The sequence below is a fragment of the Suricata suricatta genome, chromosome 4 (genome assembly GCF_006229205.1).
Source record: "Suricata suricatta isolate VVHF042 chromosome 4, meerkat_22Aug2017_6uvM2_HiC, whole genome shotgun sequence".
NCBI lineage: Eukaryota > Metazoa > Chordata > Mammalia > Carnivora > Herpestidae > Suricata > Suricata suricatta.
In genome coordinates, this window is record NC_043703.1 from 38,606,557 (window position 1) to 38,626,791 (window position 20,235).

The 20,235-nt window shown below is 35.7% G+C and overlaps 1 protein-coding gene across 5 annotated transcripts in view; it reads left to right on the forward strand.

The window, feature by feature from the left end:
* The window catches only part of PCDH9 (protocadherin 9), an 886,464-nt gene extending 866,513 nt beyond the window's left edge, over positions 1-19,951 (forward strand). For all 5 annotated transcript variants that reach the window (XM_029936626.1, XM_029936629.1, XM_029936627.1 and 2 more), the window contains one exon: positions 17,699-19,951. In XM_029936626.1, the coding sequence (XP_029792486.1) occupies positions 17,699-18,072 (374 nt within the window). In that variant the 3' untranslated portion in view covers positions 18,073-19,951. The remainder of the gene's footprint in view (positions 1-17,698) is intronic.
* The last annotated feature ends 284 nt before the right edge of the window (positions 19,952-20,235 follow it).

Genomic DNA, 20,235 nt, shown 5'->3' on the forward strand with positions numbered 1-20,235 from the left:
GAGAGAGATACAGAATCCGAAGCAGGCTTCAGGCTCTGAGCTAAGCCATCAGCACAGAGTGGGTGTGGGGCTCGAACCCACAAACCATGAAATCATGACCTGAGCCGAAGCCAGACACTTAACCGACTGAGCCACCCAGGTGCCCCTCTAGCTCTCTTTTTAAAATGAATTAGATATCAACATCTCATCCCCTGCAAACAAATACATGTTTTTAAAAAAATCATTGAATCTTTATTTTACCACAAGAAAAAAATCTAATGTCAAATTAACATTTGAATTTGAGGAAGATCTTAGGTATATTTCCTGGTTCATGACTTTGACTTTCTTCAACATCATGTCAAAGAATTTGAAGGGCAGTTTGTAGTCATTGGTGTATATTCATACTTCACTTCAGGAGCCCAATCAGGCATGATCATATAGAAACACAAAGTATTCTTCTTCTTTAGCTCTGCATAAGGTGTTTGTTCACCTCAGAGGAAAATGCTTTTGATTCAGTGAGACACACTCTGAGAGAGAAAGAAATTTGGTTCAGTAGTGTTGCTTAAAGGGAAGATGCTCAAGCCATATGTGATCTTTAGTAGTCTATTTAATGCACTAACACCATTTAATCTTCTCTCATCTATGTCTTTTAGTAAAATGAGGCTTGGAGAATGTAATTAAGACCAACACTATATGGTTATATTAGCAAAAATAATGCTATATGTATATATACACACATGTGTATATATGTATACATGTCTACATGCATGTATATATTTGCATGTATATATACATATATTTATATATCTCCACACATGTATGTCCCAAGTAGTAACTTCAAGTAACATGGTTACGAAATATGCTTTTGTTTTTCTATTTACATTCCATGCTGACAGAGAGAACATTTTGGAGTATTTCAGCCAGATACAAAATACTCTTAGTGATTGATTTTGAACCAAAGCCACACCAATTGTTCTAGATGACAGCTTAACCCTATAAATCTTGCCAAAGGTTCACAGGCCTCAGAACCTTTGACTGTCACCTAGATTAAAAAGTAAAGGTTCATTGTGCAGGTCACTTCTATTAGAGAGAAACTAGCTGACATCCTAAGCAGTATTGATAATGTTTGGCAAGGCCAGCTGTCTCGTGATTTTATTGATGTGGTAGACTGAGGCACAGGGGCCAACTCACGAACTTGAAATAAGAATCAAGTGCTTTAACCATACTTTACTGCATAGTCAAAAAGATGCAGAAACTACAACTTAGGAAATTTACCAATAATTTTTACTTTCAATGAAGATATACTCGGTTAGTTATTTTTGTTATGATTCACATATACAAAGATTGAGATTTTTGGTGAAAATCTGAAGTGTGACATTTGAAGAATTTTTACTAAAATATTAAAAATATTAACTCATTTTTACCAACTTACACAGTTATTCTGAATTTTATTTCTTTATTTATTATTTATGATTTGTTTATTTTTGAGAGAGCACAAGCACAGGAGGGACAGAGATAGAGAGAGGGTCAGAGGATCTGAAGTGGGCTCTGCACTGTCAGCAATGAGCCTGATGTAGGGCTTGAACCTACCAACCGGGAAATCATGACCTGAGCCAAAATCAGACCCTCAAACAACTGAGCTACCCAGGTGCCCCTGAATTTTTAAATAATAATATTAAAATATTAGAATATATTTATTCTGAGTGATTATCCTTACAGTTGGCTCATGTATTATGTATAGTTAATAGGAAGTGATGTTTCCAAACTGATCACATTTGGATTTATGGTGGATGACCATAAAGAAATTTGAAATTGTGTTTAGACCAAGGCCAGTGAAGCCTTTACAGTTTGGATTTTAGTTGGAAGGATACTTACTGGCTTTGTATCTAGTGATTCACAAAAGAAACAGAAACAAAGACTTTCCTGTGTTTGTTCTTATTTTTATATTACCACTTATCTTGCCTGTTCACTCTCTGGTTTCCTGAATGCCTTCTTCTAAATCTTCCATAATTCTTTCTAGATTCCAGGCCTGTCCTGCCCTCCCTGCTCCTTACCCCTTTAGATATGAGTGGGAATCATATCATACTTTTCCAGGTGCTCGCCTCCTTCTCTACTCTTTATTGGTTCTCTTTCCCCAGCCCACACTCCACAGAGTTCCTTCATTAAACTCTTTTCAGTGAATCCTTTTTGAGTGCCATCCCTTCCGTGCGAGGACACTGAGAGACACCCAAGTTCTGCCGGCTCATGGAGAAGCATATTTTCACATTATGATTTGATGGGTGCCTCCAAGCCTTTTCTATTCATCTGCCGTCATGCCTCAAGCCTTCATGTGTGCAGATTGAAGCAGCTTTAAATGGCTCTTATGGAGGTGTAGCTGTTCTTCCAAAGGATAACACGTAGCATGTTAGTCAGTAACATTATATGATTAATGAGTTTGTCAGAATAGCCAACCACCAATTATGCCCAAGAGACAGGTCGTTTTCATGAGACATATTGGAAAAATAATAAAAACATTTAATTGCAAAAGGACAGGAAACCTAGATAGGAATCAGATGTGATTGCTGCGACACCTCCAGGGAAATTATTGAAGTAACCCAGAGGAAGAAAAAAGATGACCCCTCAGAAGATAAGTCAAATTTTGCCTACCAAGATTTTTCCCCTAGATATAGAGTTAATGGCAGACCCTCTCCCCTATTTTGTTTCCTCACATTCACTGTGAAACGTTATTCCAAGAGTATTGCTAGTCTGCCTAAAAGTTTGCATGTAAACATCAGTTTAATCTTGAGAAATTCGTAAATATTTTTGATTAGAAATTAAAGTTCATTGATGTTACAACAAAGTTTTTTCTATCTCAGAAAAATGATAATGATGTATGTCTCATAAAATCATCATGACAATGATTTTTTATGATGTCAACATTATTATCTATTGAACAGTTGGGACTTAGGGTCAACTCCCAGTAACATCTAAATATTATAGAGATGTTTTCTAGTGTCAGGAAAACTCTGGTCTCTGATTGTCAATGCACAGAGCAGAAAATAATGCAGGAAATCTCTGCCAAATTTATGTAGATGTTACAAAATTCACATGTAATACTTATTATTTTAAGAGAGAAATTTATCTTTCAAAGACCAATATTAATGAAGTAGTTTCTCTGGATTTGCAAGGTGCATTCAGAGATAAACAGACATTTTCGATTGGAATGGGTAAGTCTGGGCATCACCCTGAGAGGGCGAGATTTCTCTCCACAATAGTCTATTTTACAGGCCATTTTCAATAATGAAGTAATCCTATTTTCAACAGTTCCCTTAGGAGATTCTTTCAAAATATAACATTAGACGTCTCATTTTTTAGAGTAGTTTTTCTTTATGTACAACTGAATTTAAGCAATGAATTTTACCATGATATTCTATATGTAACTAATGTGACATATTAGCTTCTTTTAAAATCACCTTATCCCCTAAAATTTGTGAACAATAATTTCATCTCTTAAAATTGTAAGCCAGTATATTTACAGAGGCTAAACTACATTTAAGTTTTCAACACATTCCCTAATCAACTTAATTTTTTTCTAAATGGCATCCCATTTATCTGAGCGTACCTGTACCAAAGAACTAAGTCCTGCACAATTAGCCTCATCTCATTAGGGCTCTGCTTTAGAATAATTGCTAATAATTACTTTGGTGTCTTCAGGCTTTAAAGAATTATTTTGTTATGTATCCTGTGAATCTGGACTACTGAAGACATCTTAAGGGCTCTAATGGTTAAAGGAGTTATGAATTTTCTGGCATGATCAAGTACTTTGATAGGATATAGGAAGCAACCTAATTATGTTTCACTTTGGGACATTCCACTTGCTTCAGGTCCAAAGTAGGATAGTGCATAAGTGCTTTTGAATGAAGCTGTTTTTCATTTAGTAATACCATTTAGACATTCCAAGTATTATCTTAGTGAAATTTTATGCCATGAACTCTTAGCAGTGTTTCTTATATACAGGTAAAAGCTATAGGATTACTATTTTTACAAATGTAAATTACTTGTCACATAATGTTTTATGTACAGTTTTTATGTTAGCTCACTAATTTGAGGATTCAGAAAAAAACTTTGTTTTGTTTCAAAAGAAATGTATCCAGAAATTATCTATAATGTTACAGGCCATAGTAAAACATGCTGAGGGTGCAGTTATCAAAAAGCAAATTACCTGGCTTTGGGGTGCTTACATTCTACTTGTAGAGCTAGATCATTAACAAATAAATATATTGTGACAGGTAGCAATGAGTGTTATCAAGAAGAACTCCACTGTAAGGAAATGGAGAGTGACTGTGACTGGGTAGGGGATTTTTTTTTAATAAAGTGCTCAGGAAATGCCTCTTTGAAGAATTGAATTTGAGGAAACATCTAAATGACATGAGTGAGTGAGTTTGTCCATGGCCAATGAGAAGACAGCTCAGGCAGAAATAATGGGAAATCTGGAGGCCCTGAGACCTCATGAATCTTGGTGTTTGAGGAGCAGAGCAAGAATGGGGGTGTAGCAGAATAAGAGGATGGAGGAGGGCAGGTGGGGGGGTTAGGGGGCATGAGCTCAGAGAGTTGGGCCAGAGCCAGATCATGTGAGACTTTTTGAGCCATGGAAAGGACCATGTCTTTTACTCTGATGTGATGGAAACAAAGGAGTGAGGTATTCTGCTTTAAATGCTGACTTAGGCTGAAGAGCCCCCCAAATATATCTAAATCCTAGTCCCCAGAACGTATGACAATGTTATCAAAGGGGCTTTGCAGATGTGACTAAATTTAGGATTCTGTAATGAATATTTTATCCTGGATTATCCACCTAGGATATGATGTCATCACAATAGTCCTTATAAGAGGGATTCAGGAAGAATTTGAGGAGGTGGTGAGGTAAAAGAAGCAGAGACTGGAGAGATGTACTTAGAAAATGGAGGAAGGGCCTAGAAGCCAAGAAACATGAATGGCCTCTAGAAGCTGAAAGAAGGAAAGGGGATGGATTCTCCCCTCAGTTACTAAGAGGAAGCAACGCAGTCGATATGCTGACTTCAGTTTAATGAAATTGATTTCAGACTTTTGACCTCCAGAACTGTAATAGAATAAACTTATGTTGCTTTAAGCCACTAAGTTTGTGGCAGTTTGTTACAGCAGAATTAGGAGACTAATATAAGTAAATTAGTTATATACTTACAACTCTGGCTGACCCTTGAACAACATGGGTTTGAACTGTGTCGGTCCGCTTGTACATGAATTTTTTTTTTCGTTAAATGCAGTACACTACTACAAATGTATTTTCTCTTTTTTATGATTTTCTTAACATTTTCTTTTCTCTGGCTTACTTTATTGTAAGAATACAGCATATAATACCTACAAATACAGATGTGTATTAATCAACTATGTTATAACACAGTTATAATAACCACATTATGTAAAGCTTATAGTTAGCAGTAGGCTATTAATAGTTAAGTTTTGGGGGAGTCAAAAGTCATGTGCAGTTTTTTGACTGCATGGGGGTCAATGCTTCTGATCTTTATGTTGTTCAAGGGCTGTCTGTATATCTATATCTATATATCATCTATATCTATATATCTATATCATCTATATCGATATCTTCTATAGCTATAGCTATCATCTATCTATATATCTATCTATCAGTCAATCTATCAATCTCTCTATATCTAACACTTAATTGAAATAGATTCCTCTAGTTAAAGATTGGAGAATAGAATTTCAAAAGGGTAGAAGAAGGCTCAGTCAGTAGAGCATGAGACTCTTGATCTTTGCATTTGTGAGTTTGATCCTCACACTGGGGATTGAGCTTAAAGAAAAAGGGAGTCCTGTTAGGAGAATAATAGTGGCTTGAACTGGTGGGTTTTGAGGGAAGTAGGTAGACTAAAGAACTTGATTGACTGTGTGTCTTGAGTAAACAACAGATGTTATATTAGTTTTCTATTGTTGAGTAACAAATTACCACAATTTAGCTGGTTACAGCAAGACAAATATGTTATCTCATGAGTCCAAGTGGGCTCAATATGCCTAGGGTTTCCCAAGGCTGAAATCAACGTATCAGTTGGACCGAATTCTTCTCTGGAGTCTCTGAGGAAGAATCCATTTTTAGCTAGCTCTGATTGTTGGCAGAATTTTGTTCCTTCTTGTTGTGGGACTGAGATCCCTGCTGTCCTGCTGAGTGCCCAGCAGGGGTTCTCTTAGCCTTTAGAGGCTTCTCGCAGATCCTTTCTCTGTGGTCTTTTCTCTTGAAAGCCACCAATGATCCATTGAATCCTTGTTCTTTGAATGTGAGCTCCCTTCTGCTACCTGCTACAGAAAATCCCCTGCTCTTCAAGGACTCACATGATGACCTTAGGCCACTTTTAATCTCTCTTTCCTTTAACTAAAAGCCAACTTTATTAGTTGATAAATAACTTTATTATATCTGCAATGTCCCTTTGGCCATTGTCTTAGTCAGTTGGGGTTGCTGTAACAGAATACCACCGGAGTGGTTTAAACAATGTACATTTATTTCTCACAGTTCTGGAGGCTGAGAAGTCTTAGGTCGAGGTGCTGGCAAAATTGGTGTCTGGTGAGATCCCTCCTCCCGGTTCTCAGGCAGCCCCTTGCTCACTGTATTGTCATGTCACTGTGGCAGAGAGGGAGAGGGGAGGGAAAGAGAGGTATTGGGATTGAAGGAACTAGTTTTTTGGTCTCTTTTTACAAGGGCACTAATCTCATTGAAGGTTTTCCACTGTCATGCCCCACCTAAACTTCATCTGATCCCAAATACCACCACATTGGGTGTTAGGGCATCAACAGATGAATTTGGGAAACAGAAACCTTCAGTTTATAGTAGCCATATAATTTAACACAGTGACTTGTGTGATGCCTTATCATATCAATGGTCACAGGAATTAGGTTAGAGAATATTGAGGGGAGAAGCATTTTAAGTTTCTAACAGTGCCAAGGCTTACTCCTTTTATTTTCCTTTTTGCCTGAATCAAACAATCAGTGTGCCATACACAAAAATGGTAAATACAAGGAACGTAATAGGTTTGGAGAAAGGGGAAAATAACAAAAATTACATTACTTGGAACAGCAAGTGAGAAATTCAAATGATACTGAGGAGCTGGTAGTCAGATATACTGATGTGGCCCCAGGAGAATGATATGGGACTGGAAATATAAATTTGGGAATCACCATTACATATATGGCAGAGGGAGTAGAGGTAAAGAGCACTGAACGTGCCAACAGAGGAAACTAAAGCAGAAAGAATAGTGATAGACTGGAGATATCAGAAAACAAGTGACAGCACCAGGGATCTTGTTAACATTGAAAATTTGGGGCTCCACACCAAATCAATAGAATCAGAATTCCTGGATGGGATCAAGCAACTTATGCATTAAAAAGCCTTCTAGCTAACTCTAGTGCATGTAAAAGTTTGAGAGTTCAGTTGCTTAGACCCCTGGGATAGGACAGAACGAGTTAGGTAAGTCTTCAATGTCCTTGCATCTTGAAGTGAGGTCCTTGAACATTACCAGCTGCAGCATTTGTGAGATTGGTAGTAATGAGGAAACTGAGTACCCCAGATTCACTGAATCAGAATTTTCATTTTACCGATTTTCCCAAGGTGGTTCATATGCACATCAGTGTTTGAGAAGCACAGATCAATGTTGTGTTAATTCAGAACTGTGGAAAGACAATCCATGCGCGCGCACACACACACACACACACACACACACACACACAGCTTACCCCTACAAATCACATATACCATATAATTGATGTTTTATTCCACTCACAAAATAATTTTTCATACATCTTTTAAGATATATAAAGTCTTTAAATTCTTAATAACTTAGCAAATTTCTCAGTGTTTAAAATGAACAGAGACAAGCGAGTCTGACCTCTGACAACTGGGAGACTCTAGCTCAGATGAGGAAGGCACTAGGCTGCAGTTTTAAGTGTCTCAGGGGAAGGCCATGAGAGCAGGGTGCAAATGGAAGTTAAGGTCACCAGTTTTTGCTTTCCTGTCCCCATTTTGAGACCAGCAGAGATTGTGTAAAGGCAAATTACTTCACAATATTGTATAATAGTTTTAGATAAGCAGCTGAGAACTTTTTTAAGGAGATGGAAGATTACATAGGTTGCTTCTTCATTTTATATTTGGATCTCAGCCTGAAATGAATCTGTAAAAAATTACTTCATTTCTCAACACCTTAGATCAGCTCCTTAAAATGTGTTGCACATCAAATAAGACATACTACATTTTTTTGAGAAACAATGCAAATTCCAAGTAATGGAGACTAATTTGGGAAGTATCAATATGAGAATGAGTATTTCAAATGAAAGATATTAAATTTAATTAAAAGATGTGGTAAGCTATAATAGAAACTAAATATGATCAACAATAAAGTAAATAAGGTGTTTCACATCATGCAGTTTGGTCAATATTTGGTAGTGAATAACCTTAGACCTTTGTGATTCAACTGATTGCAACATCAAATATTAATAATAGTTAATAAATGAAATTATCTTTGATAAATTTCTTTTCAGTTAGCAGTTAGCTCTTGCAGGTGAGAAACAGACAGTTGATATTTATGCCATGCAGAAGAAATTCGAGATTTATAAGGAAGTGCTCTCCATTCTTTGTGAGCTATAAAGTCTGTCCAAATAGCAATATCCTCTCCCGCAGAGAGTCTGCTGCTTGGGTTGGCCATGTGTTACTGTATTTGGACCGTCTCCATCTGCAAATGTTGACTTTTCATCTGTGACCAAGGAAAAAAATTTGTATGAGGAATGTGTAAAACATTTAATCCTTGTTTACTTGTTAACCAAAGGTTTTGTCAAATCCTGCTGATGTGGGATTTTTTGCATTTGCTTCTCAAGGTGACTGTAGGTGCATTCTCAGTGTAGAGTTTAAATCTGAGCTATAAGCTAAACTCACTAATTCATTAGGTTTTTTACTTAGATTTAGAAATATAAATACCTGTTCTAAATATAGTTTCACATTCAAAAACCTGAATGTGACCTAAATAATACAGTAATCTACAGGACAAATTGATTTATAATTCCTTTGCTCTGATGGGGGCTTCTCATTACTAAAATGAAAACAACACTGAAAAGTTTGATTATCTATGGCAAACCACAGTGATATTTGATATAAAAGAATAAGAAAATGGTAGGGGTCATGCATCAAAATCTAGTCTCTTACTCTTAACTTATAGATGACAAAGTAGGACTGGCTAAAATCTCTTAGGAATCTAAGATTTTCACAAAAACTATATGCATTCCTTGACTATGGCTTAAATCTATTTCTGTTTGACCTAGCTATCGATGTGACCTGATGGTTCTGATTTTAGATATTCTGTTTAGCAATCTCTTGAACCTAACATGATCAAACAAAGCCTGTTGAGGGGAAGAATAAAAAAATATTTTTCCCATAAGTATATTCAGATTTGCCAGATCTAATTTTGTGATTTAGACTGTCCATATAACTATGCTGTACTATTTCTCAAACCAATGGAATGACAACATTAATCGCAACGGAATTTATTATATTTTGTATTGTTTTTCTATATAAGACCAGAGAAATAACTGATATTTATTCCCATGTGACACCGATTTAAAATTTTTGATTTGGCACTGTGTAATGTGATCTGAAGTAGAATGATGTCTCAGAAGAGAAGGTGGGCAATGCTAAGCAAGTTCCTCTATCACGCCAACTCTCATCTTTGAAATTGTTTTACCATATTTAGATTGGAAGCAAATTAATTGATTTGATTTTTAACAGCAACTCTTCAATAAATATAGTAAGTAGTGATAAAATAGTAGAGAGGAGGGGATTCCTAGCAAATGAATTTATCTGACCTTTTTTCAGGTCCCTCCATATTTTAGCTTCAGCTTTCCATTCAAGGTAATCCACAATGATGATAAAATATCATTACACTGTTAAATCATGCTTCAAAAAGAAGAAAGAAGAAGAAGAAGAAGAAGAAGAAGAAGAAGAAGAAGAAGAAAGCAAGCAAGCAGAAGAAGAAAGAAGAAAGAAAGAAAAAAGAGAAAAGAGAAAAATAATAAACATAAGCTGAAAATGAGAGTGAAAATGAGCTAGTAAAAATACTGATGCTGTTGTATTGGTCTCTTAGAGATGCTAAAATTAACTTCAAATGTAGTGGGTGAAAGTATTTGTTTTCCTGAAATTTTATTATAGAAAAATTGATTAAGGCAATGAACAAGCATGCAAAATAAGATTTCTCTCAGTATATTAATAACTCCAAGTATAAAGCAAAATTATAGGATAAAAGTCTACGTAAAATGGAAATTTATTTAAGACAAGTGAAGAAATTTTATCATTTGCCTAGAGATCTGGGAAACTGCTGCAGCAAATCCAAATCTGGGATGCCTCCTTCACTGGGAGGTGCTTAGTGATGCATGGCTCTGCAGGCTACGTTCCCGCTACCGTAAAATCGTGGTGAAATCAGCAAAATTGAACTTAAGAACAAATGTTTTGCATAAAAATATTGATATATGTTCTAACCACAAAAAAGGCCATTGTGACATGAGAATCAGATGTGTTCTGCATGGAAGAGATACTTTTCTATCATAAAAATCAAGCAAAATGAAAAATTGAGTGAAATGGGATGAGTTTGATCCCAAATGATATAAAAATGACTACTCTCTTTTGCAATTCAATTCTGGTAGTCTGTTTAATCTTATTTTACCCCACAGTAAAAATTCTAGAGAAAATTCATTCACATAAAAGGCCAAATCTTCATATAGTATGAAACCTAACCAGGAATAAAAAAGGTCTCATGATTTTTTTTTTAAACATCAATTTCAAACTTTGGAATTAAAAGGTTTCAAGTCATCAGGTTGAAAAGTAGGTGGACGAGAGGCCGGAAGGTACTTGTTAATTACAGCAGTGAGTTAATCAATGTGCTGCCTCTGGGTATAATAAAAAGAGATCAGGACCCATTTAGCTATCCTACCACTTAGTGTAGCTGGAGATCCATTAACTTGGATCGTTTTACATTTTAAACTCACATCTTTAAAAGTCAGCAATTCAAAGCAAGTCTCTGACAGCTGTTGCTGCCTAACCATAGAAAACGGGTTTTGTTGGGTTTTGAGTGAGAAGGTGAGCAATGCAAAGGTTGAGAGGGAAATACATTGACACCTGATATAAATATTAACTGAGACAACTTCCAAGCTTTTGGTTATGTGCTTTTGTGTTTGCTTTCAACATGTAAATGCAGAGACAGATGGCTGGTACAGTTTTATCAGCCCCTGCGTCTTTATACATTCAAAAACCTGGAGCGATAACCAAACCCGTCGATTGCAGATTGTGAAAGGGAACAAATAATTTAGGTTTTTAAAAAAAAATCAATAAATGTTTCAGTCTTAGAAACATCATGATGGTGGATTTTAATTATTTTAAAGAGGAAGAAAACAACTTGGTGTAATGCTGAAATTGTAGAAAATAGGTATAAGCAGTTCAGAATCCTGATCTGGGGTCTAAACAGATAGTTATGAGGTAGCACAAGTAGGACATCAAAATATATAAAAATTGGAGACACAGGGAAGACACATGTGCATGTGTGTGCGCGCACACACACACACACACACACACACACACTTAAAATCTTAAGGCATTTATTAAGAATCCAGCATGGTATCTGGTATATGTGGTTACATGATAGATATTCAGTGAATACTTGTTGAGGGAACTTATGAATGGAAAATAAATATAATTATTCATCAATTAAGATAATTACTTATAGTGATAGTATTAAAAATAATTATAGTCAAAGATGAAGAGCAATATTTTAGTGCTCGTACTTTTCACAGCATTAGCAAGAATTTTCTCATATTTTAAGTGCTGTATATTTGGTGGAGAATCATAGGTTGATTATTTTTAATCATATTTTGGAAAGTGACATATTCAATATCCCTGCTTTATAAAGAATATTTTTCTCCTTTTAAAAAGTATAAAACAATTCAGTCACTATATTAAAGATGAAAGAAATGAATTGGAAACTCTTCCACATTTAGCATGCTTCCAATTATAAGCAATATATATATATATATTTTTAAGTTTATTTATCTTGGTAGAAAGAGCGTGCAAGCAGGGAAGGGGCAGAGGGAGAGGGAGAGAGAATCACAAGCAGGCGGGCTCCACACTGTCAGTGCAGAGCCTGACATGGGGCTGGAATTCACCACCTCCAAGATCATGATCTGGGCTGAAATCAAGAAGCAGTTACTTAACTGACTGAGCCACCCAGGTGCCCCTGATTATAAACTTATAAAGAACAGGGACTATTAGGGAAACAGAGGAGTGACTGGGTTCCCTTTAATAATCCCTAATTTTAAAAAATGTGTTTGGGGCGCCTGGGTGGTTCAGTCGGTTGAGCATCCGGCTTTGGCTCAGGTCATGATCTCACGGTTTGTGGGCTCGAGCCCCGTATCGGGCTCTGTGCTGACAGCTAGCTCAGAGCCTGGAGCCTGCTTCACATTCTGTGTCTCTCTTTCTCTCTGCCCCTCCCCCACTTATGCTCTGTCTCAAAAATTTAAAAAAAAATTTTACAAATATGTTTCTTTCCCCTTCTTACCAATTCATGACAACTTGGAAGCATTGTTATTTTCCAAAATAAAAACCAGAAGTGGGAGGTGTTTTTTTGTCCTTATTGTTCTTTTTTTGTTGTTGTTTTTTTTTAAATATCAGAGCGACTACTGGTGATTAAATATAGGCCCAAATTCAAAAAGTAAAAACCTCCCTATTCAATGTCATGTCCCTAAATAAAACTTAACCAAAGCATAAAGTGAGGTATATTTCACAACCGTGTGGCTCAGGCATATAAGGAAATTGGTGTCATTTAGTTTCATATCATTATGGTTTTTTTCTTTAATGCTGTCTTGGCTCAGTCCTGAGACCCTGGCTAAAGTCTGGTCAGTAAGCCCACATCACACACTATCCTTCCAGAACCCTCCCACTCCTAGATCGTTATGCTCCGTCTGTAATTGCCCAGGGGTGATGTACCAGGCAACTTCAGACAGCCCCTGTCCTCTAGAATATGAGAAAATATTCAGATTCATCAATCCACAGAGGGCCCTGGAAACCAGCTCTCCCCACCCTATCGGCCAGGCAAGAAATGCACCCCGAAATTCCAGCTCTTTTTTGCTTATTCCTGTGGTAACCCTCGGGGCGGTCCTGCCCCATGGCCTTTTCTCCTTTAGAGTTGTAAGGAACAAAAACTTCTGGCTTTCTTTCAAGGGTTTTGTCTTGTCCTACCTTGTGGTGTATCTTTCCATCTTACACAACAGTCAGCTACCTGAAAGACTTACCAAAGGATCTACAAAACGTCTGTAAATGTATTTATGCATTTTATCAAAAGCCTTCAAATTTACTTATAAGAATAAATCATAAGTATAATTCACAGAGAGCAATTGATATTATTTAATGGAAAGAAACCCATTTTTTTACCAAAGGTTTTATATAGTATGCATAACTGTAAATGTCTTCGATTGTCAATTGTCTGTAGAGGAACTTAGAGAAAAAAAGTAGAAGTGATGTAACAGGGAAAAAGTTCATCTGTTACCTTGCAAAGAGACAAGCCTCCCTAAATCAGTTAACTGCTAATGACATCCTTTCCTTTATCAGGGTATCTTTTTCTTCCCTCTTTGTTCACTCTTGTAAAAGTAGTTAGAATTTTAAAAATTCTCAGGGTAACCTAAGAACTCTATGAGGACCGTGTTGACATCTATTTTGTACAGTGACAGCACACAGTACGTGCTCAGTAAATACTTATGGAATAAATAAATGGTACCGGTTCTGAAAAAAAAAATATAGAGAGAGTATTGCAGTAGTTGTTAAAATGTGTCACTCATTGCTGAAGACTTAGGGTCCACATATACTAATAGAACACACGCACACACACACACACACGCACACACGCACACACACACTTTCTTAATCTCTGGGTAATTTTCTTTCCTTTTTAAAATATTTTTTAAACATTTATTTATTTATTCTGAGAGAAGAGTGAGAACAGGAGTGTGAGAGGGGAAGGGCAGTGGGAGGGAGGGGGAGAGAGAAAGAGAATCCCAAGCAGGCTCTGCACCTTCAGCATGGAGCCAGACATGGGGCTCTATTTCATGAACTGTGAGATCATGACTTGAGCCTAAATGAAGTCAGGTGCTTAACTGACTGAATCACCCAGGTGGCCCCCTGGGTAATATTCTTAATCTAATATGAGGATAATGAATGTTGGATAAAGCTATTTAAAAAAATAATCCTGAGTGAAATCATATACTACTTATCTTTCTCTGGCTTACTTATTTTGCTTAGCATAATATACTCTAGTTCCATCCATGTTGTTACAAATGACAAGATTTCATTCTTTTTGATTATTAGCACATATGTGGAATTTAAGAAACAAAACAGATGAACATAGGGGAGGGGAAGGACAAATAAGATAAAAACAGTAGGAGATAAACAATGAGACTCTTAAATACAGAGAACAAACTGAGGATTACTGGAGGGGGGTTGGGTGGGTGGATGAGCTAAATGGGTGATGGGCATTAAGGAAGGCACTTGTTGGAATGAGCCCTGGGTGCTAAATATAAGTGATAAATTACTAAATTCTACTCCAGAAACCATATTACACTATATGTTAACTAATTTGGATTTGAATAAAATTAAAAATAAATATATATAAATAAAAAATAATTTTTCATATTCTCCCCTTTTCATGTACTCAGTAAAAACCTGATTCTATTGCTATTTCTGATGTAGCTGATTACTTGTTTTCCTTTGGAGATAATCAACAACGACAAAAGAAAAAATTACTGGTTCTAGAAAAATAAAAAACAAAGGTTGGTTTAGAGGTCTCAAGCTAGATTGCATATCAGGTTGGTGGTTACTTTATCTCCATTGATGTCTTGAAAAGAGTGAATATGTTTAACGAGAAAAATAATTCACTTATTATCTGTTACAAAGTATTGTGAGGCAAAGAGATGGGTAGTTGAGGATGCTTTGGTGTGATATTTGTGAGATCAGCATCTTCTATTAGAATTACATAAGGTCTACCTTTAAGCAGAGGATATTTTTAATTATTTCTCAGAACATTTTCAACCTCATAAAATTTTAATTGACAATTAACATTGTTCATAGATCATCACAATTGCTCAGCACAATGAGGAATCAGAAGACTGAGAAGTCATTTTTTTCCATTAATGGATTTTAAATCTAGTTGGGATAAAACAAGAATAAAATGATACTCATGAAAGTACAGAACCTCCCCCAAAAGGCAGAAGTCGAAGGAGCTCAATTAGGAAACTTGTCATTCATCAGTCAGAGGAGATCTGTGGAAATCTTCAAGGTGCACACAGGATATGAATTGGGTTAGTTGTGGAAGTTAGCTGTGGTACTTGGGAAGCAAGCTGACCTTGAAAGAATAAGAAATTAAATGAACATGGTCCAAAGCCTCAAAGCATCTTCTAAGCCTGTGATCTCAATGTAAGGAACATGAACTGACTTGAGCAAAATATGTTAGCTTTGTGGACAGAGAATCACCAAGCTCACTAAACTGAACCTAAAAAGGAGAAATTAGTTTGACCTTTTGAAGGGTGAGCAGAATTCTGAGGACAAAGAAAGGCCATTGAGAAGTTTAAATTAAATATACTAAGAAGTAAGTAATCTTTGGAGGTTTGTGAATTAGTTTTGAGTAATGAACGTGTGTTTAAACAAAATAAATCTTTTGACGCGATGGGGATGCAGGTCAGATGAGAAAGAATTTTAAGGTTGTTCTAAAGAGAAAGTTTTAGATTTAGAAAATGACTAAAATTTGAATTTGCAGGAAAGAGTAAGTCTAGTCACATTTTTTTTCACATCTGGTGTTCATTCTGATGTTGCTTGTGTTTTGTGGTCTCAGGTATTTGTACCAACTGTTACCTATTTGAGCAAGAATGTTTTCATATTCAAGGAATAACTAGAATATTAGTAGACAAATAGATGTTAATATTTAAAAAATATAATGTAGGGCACTTAAAAATGTTAGTAGTGCTAACTTGGGTTTTAGCAAAAACATACATTCCAATCAATTGTTTAGTGTTTTAATTATTGATGATGTGAAGTTACAGAAATATTTTCTTCATTTTCCTCTACATTTTTATTCTGGTGACTCTCTATTTTGAAAATGCTTTATGCCTCAGCCATTCTTGCCTATCCACTTAACCTCATTCGTAAAATCAATTCCTAATTTCCAGCCTATCACTTATCACTTGACTGTTTAATCAAGGGGAAACAAAACAAAACAAAGCAGTTTTTCCCTAAATCATTTGACTGTTGTTTTTCAGTAAAGGGCTAATTTCCTCTTTCCATAATCAGAGAAGAGTTTACTTTTGAAATCATGTTTAAAATATATGTTCTAGATGGCCTGCTAGGAAAAACAAACAGACCAATAGATAAATATCTACAATGACTTTCTCCCCCCTGAATATTAGACTCTGTGTGATCCAATTTGCAAGTTAGTTAGGCTTTCATTCTAGTGAAATTATTTAATACACTTAGCAACATAGAAAATAGTTTAGGCTGGGTGGGTCAGTTGGTTAAGCATTTGACTTTGGTTCAGGTCATGATCACGTGGTTCGTGGGCTTGAGCTGTCTGTGCTGACAGCTCAGTCTGGAGCTTGCTTCGGATTCTGTGTCTCCCTCTCTTTCTGCCCTTCCCCTGATCACACTCTGTCTCTCTCTCAAAAATAAATAAACATTAAAAAAATGTTTTTAAAAAGAAAATAGTTTAGGCTTGGAAAGAACCAAATGCTATCTTCGAATGCAAATGACTTTTTTATTTACTTGGATTTCAGAATGCTTGCAGCAGACCAGGTGTTCCTTTAGTAATATCCACATTTATTAAAATATGCTTTATATTTTTTATTTTTAAAAATGTTGCAAAGTCATTTTTCCTGTGATTTCATATAAAAATAAAACATGCTTTTATGGAAAAATGATAGTTTATATAATTTAAAGTACTTATTTTTTACAGTTTTTTTTACATTCATTTATTTTTTGAGAGATAGAGTGAGACAGAGCATGAGCAGGGAATGTCAGAGAAAGAAGGAGACACAGAATCTGAAGACAGGTTCCAGGCTCCAAGCTGTCAGCACAGAGCCCAATGCCAGGCTTGAACCCACAAACTGTGAAATCATGACATGAGCCAAAGTTGGACGTTTAACCAACTGAGACACTCAGGTACCCTGAGTACTTATTTTTTAATGTTATATTTCAATTATTTTATGTTTTTATGGAGTTGTACATTTACATATTTACATATTTTTCAACATCACACATTAATTTTTTTAAGTCTTCATAATTTTTCATGAGTAAGGGTTTTTTGTTGAGAATTAGAAGGTAAATCAGTAACAATACATATTCCATAGAAAGACTTGATCAGAAATGGTATATTGTGGGTATATCTATTTATTCATGTCTGTTTCTCAGTGTAAATGAAGAATGAAGGAAAGAGATAATTCTTACTTCCACAACAAAGAATTTGATTCTTTCTGTTACTCTTAAAAGACTTTGAATTCTCTGAACTGTTTAACTTATTATACTTTTCATAAGAAAAACGAAACCACCAATGCACTTTTTCTCAAAGGTGACAATTTTACATTAAATTTCTAACCACTTTCTTTTCTTATTTTCTCTGTCTCTTGCCCTCTGTAGATGGGCCTTTGGGTCCCCGAGGATTAGCTGAAGCCACAGAGATGTGCACTCAAGAGTGCTTGGTTTTGGGTCACTCTGATAATTGCTGGATGCCTCCTGGCTTGGGCCCATATCAACACCCTAAATCTCCTCTCTCAACCTTTGCACCCCAGAAAGAATGGGTCAAGAAGGACAAGCTTGTGAATGGGCACACCCTTACCAGAGCCTGGAAAGAAGATAGCAACAGGAACCAGTTCAATGACCGTAAGCAGTATGGCTCCAATGAAGGCCATTTCAACAATGGCAGCCACATGACAGACATTCCTCTGGCAAATCTGAAGTCTTATAAGCAAGCAGGAAGTACTATTGAAAGTCCGAAGGAGCATCAACTCTAAAAAAAAAAAAAAAGAAAAAAAAAGGCTATATGGGACCTAATAACTTTAATCTAAATAGACATGCTAATACCGTGTGTGTCAGAGCTTTATGTATTCAATAGATCTCTATAACTATGCCCCTTTATAGCAGGGATATCCATAACTTTGTGTTAGCACCATGGAGGATACAATATTTTACAACATAAAAGAGAAGATAGTTCTACTAGCCATGTGATCTTGTTTACTAGAATTGATTAAACTCTCCGGAGATGATCACTCCATTGTGCAAATATCCTTTTTTTTTTCCTTTTTCTTTTCTTCCTTTTTTTCTTTCTTTTTCTTTTTTTGGTTGTTGTTAATTGCATTTTACTTTTGACCCTGGACTGCTGCTATGAACAATAGAATATGCATTTGGAGAGTAAGAAAGTTCCATGGATTAGAGTGACTGACAAACATATCCAGTTAGTAAATTGTGCTCTTTTTGTCATTGGTTTGTGCTGGGACTGCTATACTTGACATTATACTTCAAGCGAAACTTAAAAAGAATAAGCATTAAACCTATTGTGCTGTTAACAACGTTAGTGGATACCTGTAAGTCAATCAGTGTTAAAGTATTTGTAAATAGAAGCAAGTTATTATTAACAACTTTTGTGTACTTACAACGTTCACCTAAAAATGTTGTAGCATAATTCCGTGTTTTATGGTTGCTTCTTTCCTTTTTCTTAATTTGCCTCTTTGTCGTTATTTTTGTTGTTTCTTTCAGTGAGGTGTTTCTGCGTTAGTAGCCTGTCTTGACACACATTTTTCAAAGGATCTCAAACACTTACATTTAAAAAAAGGTTCTGGAATCCTGCTTCTTTTGTGATTGCTTATGATGCTGGAATTCTATAAAAAATAAAGATAAAATGAAAACCTTATATAAGAACAAGACTTCTGCAAAAAGCTTGGAAATTCAGAACCTATTTTCTTGACATCCTTGTTTTCAAAGTAGGCAAAAGCAAAATCACTTAATCAGTAGCATTAAGTGAGAGAATAATGGGAAAGTGTTATCCTTCAGCAAGTAATATAATATCCTGTGTTCGTCACTCATACAAAACGAATGTATCAAAATTAGCATATATTGAAGAAAAAATACTATTCAAAAATAGTTTCAACTGGGCAAATGTGTGTCTACAACTTTGTTGAAATGGCAGAGTTTGTGTTGATCCTCATATACGATAATGTTGTTGTAACACAAGTGTTAGACCATAGCCACAAAATATTTAATGTGTTGTGCCTTCATGATGTAACAGAACATTCTCCAGGTAGGCTAGTTGGGGGAAATAACGGGATAAATCTCTAATTATTGCTGTTTAACTGTTTGTTATCATAGTCGGTCAATGCCTGGCAGGTACCAGCATCTTGTCACCTAGGTCCAACCAAAAGAGTGACAACTAATGTTCATAAGATCTCAGTTGCACGTGCAAACAAATCCAAATTCGAACATTCTTAGGAGGTTTTTGTTAAGGCATGACAGATGATTTAAACAAATAAATAGCATGCAACAAAATGTCTTTATTGAAAGAAGTGAAAGTTATCTTAATGCCACGGTTCAACATCAGTTTAAAAGTAAAAAAAAATAAAATAAAAAATAAAAAAAAGGTTTGCTAATCTGATAGTTAATTTGTTCTTACCAAAAATAAAATTACTTTGTAAATAGCAATTCACGTTTTTCCACAGTATAATGGAAAATAATGGGTAGGGGTGCATTGCTTATTGAAGTACATTTTTGTCGGTTTGTGAGGGGTGTTTGATGACTTTGACAGAATAAATATCTAAACAATTATCCTTGTTACTGCTTTGCCAGTTCTACGTTATTTACAATTATTCAGCTCTTGCAATAAATGTTCTGAATTCCTGATTGTAGTGTGTTAATTCTTGGTCAGCATCCAAAGTGATGATTTGTATTCTAATAGTTGGATAAATATATCTGGGTAAAATAGCTCTTAATTAGAAATCAAGGAAGACTTATGAGGGGTTTAATACTTAGGTTCTGAAAATATGGTTTCAAGTTAGAGTTAAACTCCTGATCTATGAAATCATTTTCTAGGGAAATTTGTAGAGAAGTTCGGTTCACTTTCTAGTCAAGAGTCTTGCAAGTTTCATCAAAGTGAAGTCCCGAGTTTGGAGAGCTGGCAGGTAGCA